The following is a 19,301-nucleotide window of genomic DNA, read 5'->3' as shown; positions in this document are numbered from 1 at the left end:
TCCTTAAATTCTGAATGATATTACCAGGTAGAATTCTTGGTTGGACGTTTTCTTTTTTTTTCCCTTTCAGCACCTTCAATATACCATGCCATACCATGCCACTCCCTTCTGGCCTACAAAGTGTTGATTGAAAAATGAGCTGATGGGCTTATGGGGGTCCCTTTAATGCAAGAAGTTGTTTTTCTCTGGCTGCTTTTAAGATTCTCTTTAATTTTTAACATTTTAATTTGAATGTTCTTTGATGTGGATCTCTGTTTTTTTCTTATTTGGAACTCTGTGAGCTTCCTAGAACTGATTATCTGTTTCCTTCCATAGGTTAGGGAAATTTTCAGCCATTATTTCTTGAAATAAGTTTTCTACTTTTTTTCCCTCTGTCTTCATTTGGTACTCCTATAATGCAGATGTTATTCTGCTAGATGTTGTCTCATATGTCCCTCAAACTATCTTTTCTATTTTTTCCCCTTTTCCTATTCTCAGTTACTTCTGGCGTCTTGTCTTCCAGGTTGCTCATCTGTTCATTTTGTCTGGTCTGCCACTGAACCCCCTAGGTATATTTACCACTTCACCTATTGTATTCTTCAGCTTTGTGACTTCTCTTTGTTGAAGTTTTCACTGTGTTCATCCATTCTTCTCCTGAGTTTGGTGAGCATATTTATGACCATTACTTTGAATTCTTTATCAGGTAGATTACTTATCTCCATTTCATTAAGGTCTTTTCTGAGGTTTTTCTCTTATTCTTTCATCAGGAACATATACATGTCTCCTCATTTTGCTTGACTCCATGTTTGTTTTTATGTGTTAGGTAAAATAGCTACCTCTCCTCTTTAAAAAGTTTTTAAATTATAGTTGACACACAATGTTATATTAATTTCAGGTGTACAACATAGTGATTTGACAAGTTTATACATTACACTATGTTCACCACAAGTGTAGCTACCATCTGTCACCATACAACACTATTACAATATGATTGACTATATTCCCTATTCTGTACTTTTTACCCCTATGACTTATTTATTCCATAACTGGAAACCTGTATATCTCTCATTTCCCTTCACCCATTTTGCCAATTCCCCTACTTCCCTCCCCTCTGGCAATCACAGGTTTTTTCTCTGCCCTTATGGGTCTGCTTCTGCTTTTTGTTTGTTTTACTTTTTAGATTCCATATATAAATGTGGCCTTGCATTGGAGATAAACCTTATCAGTTCAACCATGCCCTAGCTTTTGGTTGTTTCTCAGACCTCTGTGATTGTCTATAAGTAGCACAATTTGTTCTTGCTAGGTCTCAGTTGTTGAGCGTATGCCAAGACCTGTCACTGTTCCAAATGGAGGGATCTCAGTGCCTAGTTTCAGGCTAATTGTAAGGCAGATTATCAGGCAGTATCTTCTTAAGATATGCAAATATACAGTCTTTGGGTCCACAATCATAAACTCTGCTGACTTCCAGACCAGTTCCAGAGGTGTCCCCTGGGCAATAGTTGCAAAAATCATAGCTTTAGACGTATAACCTTTCTATGAGGTATCAGCGAACTATGATGAGATCAAGTGAGGGTGCTAATATGGTGAATCCCTGCCCATGTTCCCTGAGAGCCCTTCTGTAGCCTCTGGATGTGTGACCTGTCCCCACGACAAAAAAATAGGACTTTTTCACATCAAGAATGGGGTTGTGTTTCAGTCTTCTGTTTGTGCAGTGCCCTGGGTACGGTAGCCTGCCAAAAACCGTCTCTCTAACTGCTTCAAACCCATTGGGTCCAGAAACACAATACCCCAGGCCACTAGAGCCAGGTGTTCAAGGGGAGTCCCACGTGGGCTATGCATGCCCACCAGCTATGGCAGAAGAGCTGTGAATGTGGTATGGGGGTGGGGTACTCAGCCCACCTGGCTGTGGTGGGATAAGCCACAGCTGTAGTGTGCATGGGCAGGGTGCTCCCACTGAAGCTAGCAGACTTAAAGACTTAAAGGAGGGGTTCCACAATAGCACCCATCTACACCAGGACCAACAAGGCAGGAGAATGCAAAAATGATGCCCACCTCTGTCCCTGGAGAGAGTCCCAACAGGTTCTTGCCTCTCCAGCAGATGCTTTAAGATTAGCAAATGAGTCTCCTTCACATAGAGTCTAAGTGCCTTGCAAACTGTTGCTTTTGAGCTGGGTCCCATGGCAAGTGAGTCTGTGCAGGACCCTTTAAGAGTGTATTTTTCATTCCCTACAGTTCTCCTAGAAGTAAGCCCCACTGGTTCTCATAGCCAGATGCTTTGGGGGCTCATTTCTTCAGTGTAGGTCCCAAGGGCTGGGGTGCCTGATGTGGGACATAGACACCTTGCTACTCAAGAACAAGTTCCATATTATGAGATCACTCCCAACTGTAGGCTGCTGCTCCTGGGGTGGAGTTTTTGGAAGACCACATCTCTACCTCTCCTACCCATCTCAATGTGGCCCTTTTATCCTTTGTTGTAGAGGCACTGTTTAGCTAGCTTTCAGGTCCTTTTCAGAGGGAACTCTCCCATATATAGCTGTGGATCTGTTGTGTTCACAGGAGGAGGTGATTTCAGGAACCTTCTATGCCACCATTTTTCAATGTGCCTTTTAAAAAGTATGTAGATTTTAAAGTAACAAACAGCTTCTATAATTAATTGAATACAGCAGGCTAAAAGAGGATTTTCATTAACTATTACTATAATATGTGTTTTTTCTTTTTCTATGTAATCAAATAGAACTTGTTTTAAATACTACAGCCATACTAAATCCAGAATTTCACACTGATCTTCATTACTACCGAGATACCTTACCATATAGATTTCAGCACCAATATATATTAAGGTACAGATTAGAAAAGAAATAAAACCAACTTTCCAGAGATATTAAAAAAGAAAGCAACATATTTAAGTTTCTCATTTTGCTCTTACCGTATGTGATTCTAATTCAGCAATTTTCTCAGGGATCTCAGAACCCAAATAATATATTCTAATCACATGGTCAGTGCTACCTGTTGTAATGAACATACCACCTGGAAGATTAAAAAACAAACAAGCAAACATTGTACCAAGGAATTTAAAAACACTTTGATTGCCTTCTTAGTTATATGCTACCTTATACTAATAAGAGGGCTTCCAGAAACACAAGTTATCTTCTAGTCATTAAAGACGTAAAATTTCAGAGAAAAATAGGTAAAATTCAAGAGAAATATCTAAAGGACAACTATACCATTCACCCAACAAAAATCCAACAACTATACACTAAATATAGGCCTTTGAATAAGGTCATTAAAGGTCAGAGCCTTGAGGAATTCTTTATATTTTATGCAAAATCATAGTGCTCCAAAATTATTTATAAAATGACCTATAGCTACAATTCTCTTTTCAGTGGCTATAATGGTGTAATGTAAAAATTCAACCACTTTTGGGATTATGAAAAAATTCTAGAGATGGATGGTGGTAATATATCAAAAACAATGTGAATATACTTAATGTCACAAAACTACTCACCTAAAAATGGTTATTAAAATAGTAAATTTTAGGGGCACATGGGTGGCTCAGTCAGTTGAATGTCCAACTTTTGGTTTCAGCTCAGGTCATGATCTGTGCATCCTGAGATTGAGCCCTGTATCAGACTCCATGCTCAGGAGGGAGTTTGCCTGATTCTCTCCCTCTGTCCCTTCCCCAACTCATGTGCGCCGGTACACGCGAACTCTCTTTCAAATAAATAAATCTTTTTTAAAAAAATAGTAAATTTATGTTATATTTTACCACAATAAAAGAAAAGGTCAACTAGCATATGATTCTTAGCAGTAGAAAAGCACAATTTACACACTGTAAAAGTGTCTTCTATATGGAACCACAGTATATATTTTCTGAAATGTCAGGGCAGTATTTTTTTTTTTAGATTTTATTTATTTATTTGAGAGAGAGAGAGCATGAGAGAGGGGAGGTCAGAGGGAGAAGCAGACTCCCCGCCGATCAGGGAGCCCGATGCGGGACTCGATCCTGGGACTCCAGGATCATGACCTGAGCCGAAGGCAGTCGCCCAACCAACTGAGCCACCCAGGCACCCCAGGGCAGTATTTTAATGATGAATTGTGTGTGTATGGGGGGAGAGCTTTTCTTTTTACCAACCAAAATCTGATTTATATAAAAACATATTAGAAAATAAGAAGCTATTGTATGTTAATTAAAGTCCACAAAGGTCCATCTATTATATCATATTGTTCACATTTTTGGTATGCTTCTATTAACAAACATACACTGTTTTTCTCCACAAAATTATACATATATCTTCTACAACCGGATCATTTAATATTTTGGGTACTTGAAACTTTCAATTTTTACACATACCAGAACTGAAAGATGAACAAGATATCTGAACTCCAGGTCTGGATCTCTCAGTAAATTTCACTGGGCGATCTCTAAGGGAAAAGTAAGATATTTTTATTTTCCATCACGTTCATTTAACATGCAAGAATCTTTGTACACTGCTGGATATTGACAGATTGAACATCAATACTATAAAAAACACACAACTGAAGTAGTCAATAAGTACTATTCCAATCATTCAGGTTAAAAATGCATTAAACCTTGCAAATACACTTTAAGATACCAGTATCATTATTATAACTTTACAAATTACCACATAACTTACTACCATTAAGAGAAGTTCAAAGTCTTCTTACCAGAATAATAAATGAAACAAATACCCTTTACAAAAATTTTGTGTGTAAGTTAAATAGTCTCTTCAACATTGGTTTCATAAAAATTTGATTCTAAAATCTCTAACATCTAATTGAAGTAGGTATAGATGTGTGCACACACACATACATTTATATACTTAAATATGTGGACTATCAAGAATTTCTCAAGGTAATAAAGAAAAATAAACATGCTTGATTTTGCACAAAATTTCTAACCCAATTCTAAACTTACCTAAACTTCATTGTTTTTACATGCCATTGCCAGAAACAGATTGTTCCATCAGCACCAGTAGAAGTGAGGTATCTGGTTGTGCCTTTAGTTGATGGACAAAACTAAAAAAAAAAATTCTAATTCAAATAGAAAGCTTTCATGTTCAAACTTATTTTAAACACAGCATGTTCTAAAATTATAATCATTTTAAAAAATAAATAAATTCAATTAAGAATTTTACTTTCAAGAAATCAATTATTTAAATTTCTAGATTAATGAATACCTTACAAAAATTTAAAATATCAAGAAATTGTAGAAAAAAAGTCAGTCATCAAATTTAGGATAAAATATATTAGTCTTAAAAATAACTATTTTTAGGGCGCCTGGGTGGCTCAGTCGTTAAGCGTCTGCCTTCAGCTCAGGTCATGATCCCAGGATCCTGGGATCGAGCCCCGCATCGGGCTCCCTGCTCCGCAGGGAGTCTGCTTATCCCTCTCTCCCACTCCCCCTGCTTGTGTTCCTGCTCTCACTCTCTCTCTCTCTCTCTGTCAAATAAATAAATAAAATCTTTAAAAACAAAAAAAACACTATTTTTAGGGGTGCCTGGGTGGCTCAGTCAGTATAGCATGCAACTCCTGATCTCAGGGTTATGAGTGTAGAGGTTACTTAAAAATAAAATCTTAAAAAATATAAAAAAAATTATTTTTAAATTACTGAATATCACACATTAAGATTATTATTTCATTACTTTTAATGCAGAAAAAAATCACAAGGTGGTTACTAGTTAAACCATTAGAAATCTGCTAAATATATGCTTATACAGCAATAACTGTGGAATTTTTATAGTTCATATGAACAGAGCATCAGAAACCAATCTAAAATCAATGCTTAGGAAATTAATATCTAAATATTTTGGCCTTAATGTTTTACTTTAAATTCCAGCTTCAATGATGTATGATATAAATTTTGTTCTTTTAAAATTTAAATAATTTTCATTTGTTTTAATAAAATAAGTAAAATAGGTCAAATCTCTATATCATTGTGAAAAAAAAACAGATTAAAAAATATACTTAAGTTGCCAATTTAAAGGATAACTAATACCCTAGGTGAACCATGGACAGCCTTTTTCCTGTAGGATTCTCAGGCTCTGACTCTCAGTATTTTATACATCTTCAGAAAAGAATCACAGATAAGGGAAGAGCCATTGGGCTCCTGATGCCTGAGATACAGGAAAAAGTTGAAAATCAAACCAGGGTCTCTGTATGCCCTGAGTTTTAAAAATCCCAATTAGAGATAATCAACACCACTAAGATGAGTATTAAGGATCAAGATGCATAGGGTTTGAACAAATTTTGACCTCATATCTAAAGAAATGATCATTACAGATATTAGAAGTCATTTATCTACTTTTCTTGATTAGAAACACATAACATCTACAAAGACTACAGAGTTTAAATAAAAAATTATCAATTAATGTTATCCATTAATAGTTGATATATAGTAAAGAAACCAGTACTCAGGTAGCATGCCTATATTTTCCTTTCTGAGATAGAGAAGCTTGCATTGGAAACCTTAATCCACAATTTATAGGGGGAGTCTGCAACATGCCAAATCCAGCTTGCTGCCTATTTCTGTAAATAAAGTTTTATTGGAACAAATTCACCTTACACTGCCTATGGCTGCTTTTGCACTGGAATGCAGTCAAGTAGGTATGACAGAGACCATATGGCCTGCAAATCCTAAAATATTTACTATCTGATCTGTAAATTTGCTGATCTCTGATTTATACAAATGAGATAAATATAAAATAGTATAATTTTATTAAGTTTGAAGAAACACAAGAACCTTTATTACCACCATTATATTTAAATAAATTCATCAGTCACAAAGTGGGATCTGGCCTATTAATGTAGTCTAATTGAATTGTTTTTAAATAATAAATCATGCTAGAGATTATAAAAATAAAAACACTTATATGTGCATTTCTTAATATAAATTAATATATAATTATTGAAGAAAATTTAGTAAATATAGAAAAACAATAAAAGCTACTTATAATCCCACCACCCAGCGGCAACTACTATTAAAATCATATCATTTTATCTCAATTTTGCTTACAAAAAAGAAGAATCTGAAAAGATAATACACCACGATGTTAAGAGAGACAGTTAATTAGCAAAGAATAAGTAATGCATATAGAATGCATGCTAAATAAAATTAAGAGGAGATAAAGAGTGCTGGTGCAGGGAACAACTTAAAATTTTAGAATGGTAAAGTGGTCAGAGAAAGACTCCCTGAGAAAGACACATTTGCACAAGGTGCTTAGAAAGGGAAGGAATAAGCCATGTGACTATCCAAGGAAGACCATTCCAGAGACATGAAACAGAAAGAGCAAAGGCAGAAGTGTAGCTAGAGTGGTCTAAAAAAGCAGAGAGGGTGGCAGCTAAAGAAGAAGGAAAACAGGAAACAAGTAGTAGAAGATGAGGTCAAAGAGAGCAAGGGGCTGAGAATATAGGCCTTACAATGTGGGTCATTTAGACTTCAACTTTAACTGTGAATTTGGAAGCTACTGAAGGTTCTGAGTACTAGTGACATGATTTAACTTCCACTTAAAAATCACTCAGCCTGCTATGCAGAGGTTAGACTGGGGCAAGAAAGAGGGAAAGGAAGAAGCAGGAAGATCAGTTAGAATCCTGTTTCAATAATCTAGATTATAGATGATAATGGTTTGAAATGAATAGTAATGATTAAGGTCATGATAATTTGTCAGATTCTGGATTTATTCTAAGGGTAGAGCCAACATGATATCCTAACAAGTTAGATATGAGATATAAGAGAAAGAAAAAAAGTCAGGGATGACTACTCTGAGCAACTGAAAGGATAAAACTGCCATTTGTTTAGTTGAAGAAAGCTCTAGGAAAAGCAGATTTGAAGAAGGAAGACAGAAATTCAATTTTGAATATGCTGAGTTTGAGATTCATGACATTCATGTGATGATACCAAGTGGGTCCTTGAATATACAAGTATTGAACTAAAAGAAAGGTCCCAAGATGAAAATATAAGTTTAAAAATCATCAGCCTACAGATAAATCCAAAGCCATGAGACTTAATGAGATCACTAAAGGAAAGAATGTGATAGAGATCCATGGATCTTTAGGGAGCTCCCACATGTAAACAAAATGAGATAGAAATTAGAAATGAAACTATGAAGGAGCCACAAAGTATCATAAACATTTTTCAATGTAAGTAGTTATTTTTTTATGTTATATGAGTTATTTCCAAATTCCAGAAATAATCTGTCAGATGAGATTGTGGGAATACAAATAACTAATAATCTCCTAAAACAAAATCCATGAAATAATTTCAACAGATCAAAAATTTGATACAAAATTTAAAAAATCCAATATATACTAAACCTAATTCTTGCTAGCTCATCATAAACAGGTGATATTATATTAAATAACACACAAAAATTGACTGACATACTTTTTAGTGACTAAAGAACAAAGAAAAGTAAATGGGAGTAATTATCTCATCCACAAAAGTGGTCTCCTTGACCAAAGTGTAAAACACAATTCAGGATTCCTGTTTTGCTCTCAACACAAAGAAGAGGACAAGTTCAGCTTAGTTTTCTTAAATAACAGGTTTTTGGGGGGTATCCAGGATTTTCACTATCAATATTTGTAAAAATACCCTATGGACAAGAATTTAAAAGAAGTCAATGTATGTCAAACATCAAGTTTAAATAAGACATCACTGAAACTAGGAATAAAATTTTCTTTAACATCAAACCACACACACACACAATCAGACTGACAAACATCTTGCATTAAATATTAACACAAAGTATGCCAATATTCAAGTTAGAACCTGTTTACAACCTAACAGGTATTAGTGTTGCTTCCTTATAGCATTTATAAGTCTTCTCCCTTCTTCACAAATACTAGCGAGATAAATGTCTTACACTGTATTTGAAAAAGTTTTTCAATGATTTTTAAATTATCTCTAAAACAATAAATTTATATGAAAAAGGAATTAAAAAAATACCAGAGCAGGGTAGGGAAAAAGCCCTTAGAGATCAACATTTTCTGCTGCCATTCTTTATAATAATATCCACACAAAATAACAAAAACTGAAAGAATTCTCATCCTCATTACATATGTTAGTGATATATTTTCATTTTTCTTACCTGTATGGAAGTAATAGAAGCTGAATGTCCCTGAAGGACTGCAACTGGTGCACAAGTTCGAAGACACCACACTCTTACAACCTTATCACAGCTGCCTGCAGCAATAAGAGTGTTTTCATAATTAACAGCCATGTCAGAAATTTCAGCAGAGTGCCCTCGAAGTGTAGCAAGGAGACGTCCATCATCTGTTGCCCAGATTTTCACCAAACAGTCATCTGAACCCTATAGTAACACAAAAGGACAGATTCCCAGTGAAGCAAAAATTTGCACCATTACCACCACCCCCAGAAAAAAAAGCCAAAATGACAAAGGGAGCATTTTTATTAAGTTACTTCTGAGCCTTTACTTTCTAATCTCCTCTGTCCATATAATATGGATCCAGGAAGAAATATAAATGATCTCCAAATGACAGCACTGACAAAGTATTATCTAAACTAACAACATTTGTGAAGAACTCCCCAAAACTGCCAATCTGACAACTCAAAATACTTATAACTCACTTTTAAGTGATTTGGCACTAAATATATCTGCCATTATTTCTTTCCTTATGCCTGACAGCATTTTATCACAATTGCTTGAATACTTTTTCTATTTCACTTATTTGTGGAACATAAGGAATAGCATGGAGGACATTATGAGAAGGAAAGGAAAAATGAAGGGGGCAAAACAGAGGGGGAGACGAACTGTGAGAGACTATGGACTCTGAGAAACAAACAGGGTTTTAGAGGGGAGGGAGGTAGGGAGATGGGTTAGCCAGGTGATGGGTATTAAGGAGGGCACGTATTGCATGGAGCACTGGGTGTTATACACAAACAATGAATCATGGAACACTACATCAAAAACTAATGATGTACTGCATGGTGACTAACATAGCATAATAAAAAAAAGAATACTTTTTCTACAAATATTTAAAAATTTAACCTAAAGTCTACATGCATTTCTCAGTAAACATGAGTCTTTGTTAATAAACTGCTGAAAATATTAAGTTGAACTTCCTATTGAGAATTTCAAAAGAGCTTTAAAAATAGTAAAAAGCAATTCTACTCTAACATAGTAAATAAGTTAGTAATTATTTGTTTATAAAAAGATGGCAGGATGCCTGGGTAGCTCAGTCAGTTAAGTATCTGCCTTCAGCTCAGGTCATGATCCCAGGGCTCTGGGATCTAGCCCGGAGCCCCAGGCCAGAGCCCCAGGTCAGGTTCCCTGCTCAGTGGGAAGTCTGCTTCTCCCTCTCCCTCTGCCCCCACCCCTGCTTGTGCTCTCTCTCCCTCTCTCTTTCAAATAAATAAATGAAATCTTTTAAAAAAAATAAAAAAATAAGATGGCAATTGTCATTTTCATCACGATCACTGACATCCAAATACTTAGGTGATGCATTTGGAGTTATGAAAATGTCAATGGAAGAGTCTTTAATGAACTCCAAGGAGTCATAATTTCCCAAAATGCAAACTACTTCATTTATTATAGCATAGAAAGTTAAGAAGAAAATTATGACACTACATACACTTCTATGTTAACTTAGTACTAAAGTAGTGAGACTAAACCCTTTCTTAGAAATATTAGCATGCTACAATTTTGTACTCAAAAGCACACGATATGATCTGGTTAATAAAATGCTAAGTGAAATAAGTCAGTTACAGAAAGACAAATACCATATGATTTCACTCATATGTGGAATTTAAGAAAACAAATGAGCAAAGGGAAAAAAAAGGAGAGAGGGAGGCAAACCAAGAAATAGACTCTTAACTACAGAGAACAAACTGATGGTTACTGGAGGGGAGGTGGGTGGGGGGATGGGTAAAATAGGTGATGGGGATTAAGTAATGCACTTGCTGAGATGAGCACCAGGTTTTGTACGGAAATGTTGACTCACTATATTGTACACCTGAAACTAATATTACACTGTATGGTAACTAATTGGAATTTAAATAAAAACTTAAAAACCTCAGATTTAAGGGCACCTAGGTGGTTCAGTTGGTTGAGTGTCCAACTCTTGATCTCAGCAAAGGTCTTAATCTCAGGGTCATGAGTTCAAACCCCTCGTGAAAAAAAAAAAGCAAAAACAAGAACAAACCAAAAAAAAAACAATTTAAAAGATAATTAGTATTGGGACACCTGGGTGGCTCAGTCAGTTAAGCATCTGCCTTTGGCTCAGGTCATGATCTCAGGGTCCTGGGATTGGGCCCCGAGATGGGCTCCCTCCTCAGTGGGGGGATTCTGCTTCTCCCTCTGCCCCTCCCCCCTTGCTCGCTCTCTTTCTCTCTCTCTCTCTCAAAGAAATAAATGTAATCTTAAAAAAAGTAATAATTAGTACTGAAATAAAAGAAAGATGTACACAACTGTAAATTTGGTTACTAACTGTATAATACAATTATTCAACCATAAGAATGTGTTTTAATCATTTTAATTAAGCAGAATGGGCACCAATTACACTAAGTGACAAATGGAAAATGCATTTTAAAATGAAATGAAATGGAGTAGACAAACTTGTTTCACATAAATTAACCACCTCTAAAATATAAGGCCTTAAGATTTAATTTTTTTAAATTAGATTTCCCAAAACATAGAGGACATTATAGTTCACCCATTTACTTATATAGAAAGAAAATTTCAATTTCTTTTTTTAAGTTATATAACTTTTATTTTTTTCCTTTTTTCCCTTTTTTTAGATTTTATTTAAGTTCAAATTAGTTAACATAATGTATTATTAGTTTCAGTGGTAGAATTTAGTGATTTATCAGTTGCATATAACACCCAGTGCTCATTACATCAAGTGCCTTCCTTAATGCCCCTCACCCAATTATCCATCCCCCCAGCCGCCTCCCCTCCAGCCACTCTCAGTTTATAAAGTCATCTTTTTACTCATCTTTTCGTGCATTAATGTGTCGAAGGATAAATTGCTTACAAAGCATAATTCAATGCCATGAAGCCTACCTTCAATTGTAGTAAATCTCAAATATGCTACAGTATCATTAATTTTAAACTCACTGTAAAAATTCTTCTCCCACTTCGGTCAAATGCTACACAGTAGACAGATGACAAGTGCCCCAGAATTCTCTTATGCATCTTAATGTGCTGGTAAGCAGATGAAGGGAAAATATGGCTGAAGCGACTGCATCCAGTTAATTGCCTGGCAGAGGTGATATTTACTGAAAAACATAAAATGAAAGATTCCTTCTTAAGACCTAAAAGCAAAACCTACTTCATGAAGTTAAATCATAAATATTAAGATGAGATAAAATAGGGTACACACACCACAGCAATTTTACCCTGTGAAAAGTCTAAATTCCATTATACATTTCATGATTTTATGAATTCATGTTTACTACCACAAAGCACTAAGAATACTCTTCTTTTAAATCCCACAAGTCTGATTTTCTGTTTGCCTTACTATGGTTTCTCAGGTTCATTCTTGTTTTACCTTTCTTTGGTAAACTATAGTCAAAGACACTGTCACTTTAAATATAGAGGTAAAGCTTAACATAACATGAAGGACTTTTAGAATAGACTACATTTGATTAAATATAATACATTTTAAAAATTACATAGGGAATTTTATGAATTCCTGTCCTACCTCCTCAAACCTATCCACTCCATATGAAGCTATCTCTAAACTTTCAAGAGTAATAGACTTATACAGTGAAAAAAACAAAGGAAGCTATGATAATACATTAAGTTTTCAGTAACAATCCTTTCTAGGTTTGTCTATAGGTTCTCCGCTTTTTGGTTTCTGAAACTGTAGACTCTCCCACTAGTTACCAATGAATTTTTGAAACTGCATCTCCTATATAAAGTCACTATAGTTCTTTTTGTTTGTTTTGCCTTATTAATTTTCTTAAAAAAAAAAAAAACAGAAAAAAGCATAAGTCTGTCCAGTTCTCTTACAAATGCCACTTGGATTCTTCTCACTTACCTAAAATGGAGATCTTAGTCCCCATGTAAGGATTTACAAGCACCCACTTGCTCTGTGAAATTCCTCCAGTCTTTCCTTATACACTGAAAATATTTAACATCCCATACATTATATTTTAATCAAACCATAAGATCCTTCTAAGTGCAAAGTTACCTTGAGGCAAGGTGACATACTACCATAGTGCATAAATAATATAGTACAAATGATAACAGCTTTATGTTGAAGTAAGGCAAAATTAAGGCAAGAATGGGTTTGTAGCTAGATTAACACAATTAGAACCATGCCACAATAAAAAATATGAAACCTTTCCACATCTCAATCTTAAAAACAATGGAGTCCTTTTTTTTTTTTTTTTTTTCAGGCGAAGGTAGATCCACTGGCCATTTTAAACTGACAAAATGACAAAAAATGAATGATGAATAGCAAAACCAACGAGACTTTGAATGCAAATCATAAGAACACAACAGAGATTGAGTATTTATATAACACTGTGAGGGTGCCTGAGTGGCTCAGTCATTAAGCGTCTGCCTTCGGCTCAGGTCATGATCCCAGGGTCCTGGGATCGAGCCCCACATCGGGCTCCCTGCTCCACGGGAAGCCTGCTTCTCCCTCTTCCACTCCCCCTGCTTCTGTTCCCTCTCTCGCTGTGTCTCTCTCTGGGACAAATAAATTAAATAAATTAAATCTTTAAAAAAAGAAAAAAAAAAAAAAAAGAGAAACACTATGAAATGCTGAGTAAATAATGGTAGAAAACCCACAAGCATCACTACCAGCTCAGAGGATTTCTTTTTGGCACCTGCTCCCCATCCCAACCTCTAGAAATTTTCACAATTCTAAAATGGAAAGAGCAGACACCATAACTTTGAGACTTAGCAATTTTCCTTCTCCAGTCAAACATTTCTTACTGCTCTTAGTTCCTTAAAACAATCAACCATCACTTCTTTGCTTTTTTCTATCCATACTTTTCAAGTAGATAGAAGAAAAGGTGTGTTACTTTAGCGCAGGGTTTTTCAGCCTCAAGAAATACTGGCACTTTGGGCCTGATGAACCTTCACTGTGCAGGGCTGTCTGTCTACTGAAAAGTATTTAGCAGTTTCCCTGGCCTCTACCCACTAGATTTTAGTAGAACCCTACCACCATGAAGCTGTGACAAAGAAAAATATCTCTGGACATTGCCAAATGTCTCCTGGTGGTAATAAACAAAAACAAAAAAAAACATTAACAACTGTCCCCAGCTAAAAACCACTGCTTAAAGTATAAAAACAAAAAACAGCATCAATAGGAAGAAAAGTAATCAGAAAAGCAACTCTAAGAAGAAAAGCAGAGACATAAAGAAAAAGAAGTAGTGAAAGACACAGGGGAGAGATAAAGAGCTACCAGAAATCCAGTCATTCCTCTAACAAATATCTGTGTTTTTTGAAGGCCAAAGGAATAAGCATATAAACAAAATATTCTTGACCCCACTAAGAGATCCCATTAGTATCTCAGGCCAAAACTGTTAAATCAGGAACAATGACTGAAAACTTTATGCATCTTTATAGTCTATACAAATTAGCTTTTACTTTTTAAGACTCCTTTACAAAGGAAACTATTAATTGAAAAAGAAAAATGAAAAATATGTGGAACAAATATGACAAAATCTTAATATTTTAAAACACATATAAAACTAACCACCTATAAGAGTACCAAGGGGGGCACCTGGGTGGCTCAGTCGGTTAAGCATCTGTCTTTGGCTCAGGTCGTGATACCAGGGTTCTGGAAACGAGTCCCACATTGGGCTCCCAGCTCAGCGGGGAGCCTGCTTCTTCCTCTCCCGCTGACCCCCTCCCCTGCTCATGCTCTCTTTCTCACTCTGCTCTCTCTCTCTCTAATAAATAAATAAAATCTTTAAAAAAATACCACTAAGATCTAATAGATGAATGGATAAAAGAAATTAACAGATAAGTCACAATATAGGAAATACAAATAAACTGAATCACAAAATACACTTAACCATTTTGCCAACTATCAAAAGAAATTTAAATGAAAATAATGAAATACAATACTATACCTAATAAATTAGCATTTTAAAAATTCTAAAAACCTAAGGCCAGCAATTACTACTTGAAACTAGTATACACCTTCATTTCTAGTATATGTGCTGCTGAAGCGAGTACGTACACCTTCATTTCTAGATACACCATAAAGTGACATGATCCATTGGGAAAATAATTTTGGCAATAACTTCAAGAGTCATGAAAATATACACACCCATTGCCCAACCATTGGGAATCTATTCTAGTGACACAACTTATTAGCAAAAATGAGTTACATGTACAAATGTTTAATGAAGTACTATTTACAATACCAAAGAATGATAAATAACCTAAGTCCAACATCAGGGAAATGGTTAATTAAATTACAGACTATGTGATGGACTATTCTATAGGAATTAATAATTAAAATACCAAACTACGGCACTGTGTAAAAATTTAGAAACTACAAAGCAAAAAATATAAAATGCAACCTTACAAGTATACTATGATTTAAATTATGAAAAAATATGCATGCATATATATAATAAAGACTAAAAAGAAACAAGAGAAACGAAACCAACTGCTTTGTGATCAAAGTATAGGTAAATTTTTAAAATTTCACCTAACACACTTAACAATATATTTTTATCTTCAACACAACTTTTCTATTGGGTTCTTCCTAGTTATTGCTAATAGCTATTCAAAAAAAGTCTACTATAAGGCACATTGTATATTTGACAGCAGCAGCATCAAATATTCCTTCTTTCCAATCTCAGTGATATTTTGTTTATTCATCTAGCACCTGAGATGATAACATTTACATATTTTTCTCAGTCATTTGATATCAACAGGGCTTAGGCTCTATATACACTAAGGAGTTCTGTCAACACTCTTTTTTGCATGCATTGTCCATTTAACCAGTATTTTTCAATATTGCATGTGAACATGCCAACTTTGTCTTAAAATATTTTAAGAACTTTCCTTTTCAGACAAACATCCTTGATATCACAATACATTTCTTTGTACTTAGCAATGTTGACAAATTCAACTAGTAGATAAATTAGTCAAATGTATATATGTATAAAATATATTAAAATACAAAATGTTCTATTCAGAATCCATTATGTCTAATTTTTTTTCTTTAAAATTTTGTAAGATAGGCATCTAAATGTTCTCTAAAAGAGGTAAGATATATGAACTAACTCAGTGACAGACCAAAATGCTTAAAGATTCAAGTAAGAACAGGATAAGACTTAATGTATGTTTTAAATTTATTAAGTCACAGAGAGCACTGAACAGCTATCAATGGAATAATTACTTTTTCTTTAAAACCTATGTTTGTTGACCACCTGATATGAGCTAAGCACTTGACAGATACTGGAAATACAGCTTATAAACAAATCGAACTAGATCCCCATCCTCATAGAATTTACATTCCACTGAACAAAGCTTTCATCATTTACCCAATTTCATAAATAAGATATCTTAACGAGGAAAGTGATCTATACAGCTCTCGAAATGTATTTTTCTAATAAGCTCTACAGGTGATGTTGATACTCTGCCAAGTTTGGGAACCACTAATTCTAGTCCAACCTCCCTCTTCCCAAAATTATCCTTTCCATAATATATCTGGCAGATAGCCATTTAGCCTCTGCTTAAACACTTTTGGTAAAGAGAATATTATTATTTCTTAAAAAAATGGCCAATTCATATGTTGAGCCGTTCTAATTTTGGGGAGACTCTACCTTTAATTGAACTCAAACTCTTTCCCTGTAACTTCGGGAATCATACAGGCTTTGCCTTTGGGAGCTACACTGGAAAAAAAAAAAAAACAACAGTCAAATCCCTTTGTTACATGGTAACCCGTGAAATATTTAAAGATAGCTATCACTTGTGCCTTTCATCTTCTCTCAATATATGAGGTCCCCTCTACATTATTCACAGCCATAGTTCACACATACCTCTCTTCCCTATCATCCCCTACAGAAAAACACTCTTTCACCCTAAACACTAACGTGGTTGCTTTTTTTTGAGAAGTTTCTAGTTCATCAATGTCTCAGACTCTTAAAATAACAAGAACTGAGCAAAATATTCCAGTGGTCTAATCAGCACAGAGTATTTTCAACCACACTTCTATGAATGCAATTTAGGATGCAAAGACTACATTAGTTTTCTAAAACAGCTGCCTTATACTATCTATTGGTTAAAGAGGAAATAAAGTTAGTTTGATATGCTTTCTTAGTAAACATATGTTCCTAGTGCTCACCTCTTTCTTTTCTAAGAGTACACAAACCACCTGTTCAATAAACCTGTCTAAAATTCTGCCTGGGGTTAAAGCTAAATTCACCAATCTATAATTCCTAGAATCTAGTATTTGTTTCCTTTCATATAACTTGTCCATTGAGTCATTTCCATTTCTCCTGTCCACTCTGATTTCACAAAGAATACCTGCCAGTGAAAACTGTTTCAGTATACCAGGATTTAATTCATTTGGGCTTCTTAAAGCAGGTAGGTACACATGTATCTTGGCTTTTCTTTTCTTTAACCATGCTTGATCTACCCTTTACAATTTAGAGATCACTCTCTTTGACATAGCAAACTAATAGAAAAGATTGTTATCTCCAGCTCTCACATTTAAGCTATGAATTTATACCATCTATTCCTTTTTGAAAAATCTATAGGTTCTTCCCCTATATGCTAATTGGGATTTAAAGGTGTTTTGGGGTAATCCTATATGGGCTGAACTGAATGAAATTGTTGGTATTTAACTATTTTCTACATAAAAAATAGTGATTTTAGATGGCTCAGCATAATACCTATAATTGGAGTGGGGGGATGAGCAGACATCAAGCATTAGTCTGATGTAGGTATCCTGCTATCTTTACTTCTCCATTAGGAAAGCATCATCCACACTGTCAGGTCTACAGTAACATCCCATATAGATTTCTCACTCCTTTTACCTCTACCCATTGTTTTTCATAGTATAGTCACATTTATACCATTTCAGGTTTGTATCTCCTTATGTAAAATTTTCTAGTTCACTTTGTTGCATTATACCTAGTATTTATAAATATTCTGCCCAACCTAATGTTTTCTCTTGTGAATTATTGGTCACTTCCATCTTTGTGGATCTTTTCCCTATATTATAGCCACTATATTTCATCATACTATTTTCTTAAAAACTGGGTAATTTTATGAGTGTCCCTCATAAGCAGTAAAATTAACTTATTTCATTTTAATTTTCTATGCCTTCTTATTATCAATTAGAAGTGCTAGTGCACAGTAAAAGGGAGAGAATATGAGATCACAGTTATCCCATAAGAAGACTCAAATTTTATCAAGAACATTTTAAAGAATTAATTAAAACTGAATAAAATTCTTGTAAAGGTTCTCCTGAAATTTATTATTTTTTCTATTAATATTTTAAATGCTATTGAAATACCCTTAGAAATTAAGAATATTGAATGGTCTTTGAAAAAATGCACAGAAAAATGTTATAATTTGAAGTGTATGATATTCCAGTACATGCTAGATATTAATACATCATTTCACATACTCAAATTCTATTTGTTTTGTAATTATAATATGTAATGCTGTAACCCAAATTAATGAAGTTCAAACCAGACTGATTTTTTTCAGGTAGTCTTCAACAACAGCTTTGCCTTGCTCACTCTGTGGCATCCTGAATTTATTATAAGGATGTGCTTCTTATGTTAATCCTTTCTTCACTGTTCTCTCCATTAGTGATCCATTCCGTCATTTTATAGAAAAAAGCTACTTGGGGTGCCTGAGTGGCTCAGTCGTTAAGCGTCTGCCTTCGGCTCAGGTCATGATCCCAGGGTCCTGGGATCGAGCCCCGCATCGGGCTCCCTGCTCAGCCGGGAGCCTGCTTCTCTCTCTCCCACTCCCCCTGCTTGTGTTCCCTCTCTAGCTGTCTCTCTCTCTGTGTCAAATAAATAAATAAAATCTTAAAAATAAATAAATAAAACATTTAAAAAATTAAAAAAAAATAAAGATACTAACAACCTGTTAAAATCCTGGTGTTTGAAAAAGTGTGTTCATTTTAGAATATTTGCTCCATGCAGCACAAGATGTACTACTTATTATCTTGACTTAAAAGCTTAGTACTAGAATTTCAAATATTAAACAGTAATAAAAAAAAAACCCTGAAAAGTAGTATAGGACCCAATATCAAGAACACTTAATAACAATAAACCAAATCAAAGATTTATTACAGGGTTGTTATACTAAGAAAACTTTATTACTACATCAGCTTTTTCCTACAACAGT

The 19,301-nt window shown here is 34.7% G+C and overlaps 1 protein-coding gene across 7 annotated transcripts in view; it reads right to left on the bottom strand.

Moving 5' to 3' along the window:
• Positions 1 to 19,301, bottom strand: part of BRWD3 (bromodomain and WD repeat domain containing 3) — a 192,385-nt gene that overhangs the window by 128,629 nt on the left and 44,455 nt on the right. For all 7 annotated transcript variants that reach the window (XM_081808590.1, XM_006726913.3, XM_081808591.1 and 4 more), the window contains 5 exons: positions 12,072 to 12,232; positions 9,084 to 9,305; positions 4,916 to 5,016; positions 4,331 to 4,401; positions 2,906 to 3,006 (listed from right to left, as the gene is read on the bottom strand). In XM_081808590.1, the coding sequence (XP_081664716.1) occupies positions 2,906 to 3,006; positions 4,331 to 4,401; positions 4,916 to 5,016; positions 9,084 to 9,305; positions 12,072 to 12,232 (656 nt within the window). The remainder of the gene's footprint in view (positions 1 to 2,905; positions 3,007 to 4,330; positions 4,402 to 4,915; positions 5,017 to 9,083; positions 9,306 to 12,071; positions 12,233 to 19,301) is intronic.

The sequence above is a fragment of the Leptonychotes weddellii genome, chromosome X (genome assembly GCF_054177405.1).
Source record: "Leptonychotes weddellii isolate Sample4059 chromosome X, ASM5417740v2, whole genome shotgun sequence".
NCBI classification, from domain to species: domain Eukaryota; kingdom Metazoa; phylum Chordata; class Mammalia; order Carnivora; family Phocidae; genus Leptonychotes; species Leptonychotes weddellii.
This window is presented reverse-complemented; position numbering and strand designations above follow the sequence as displayed.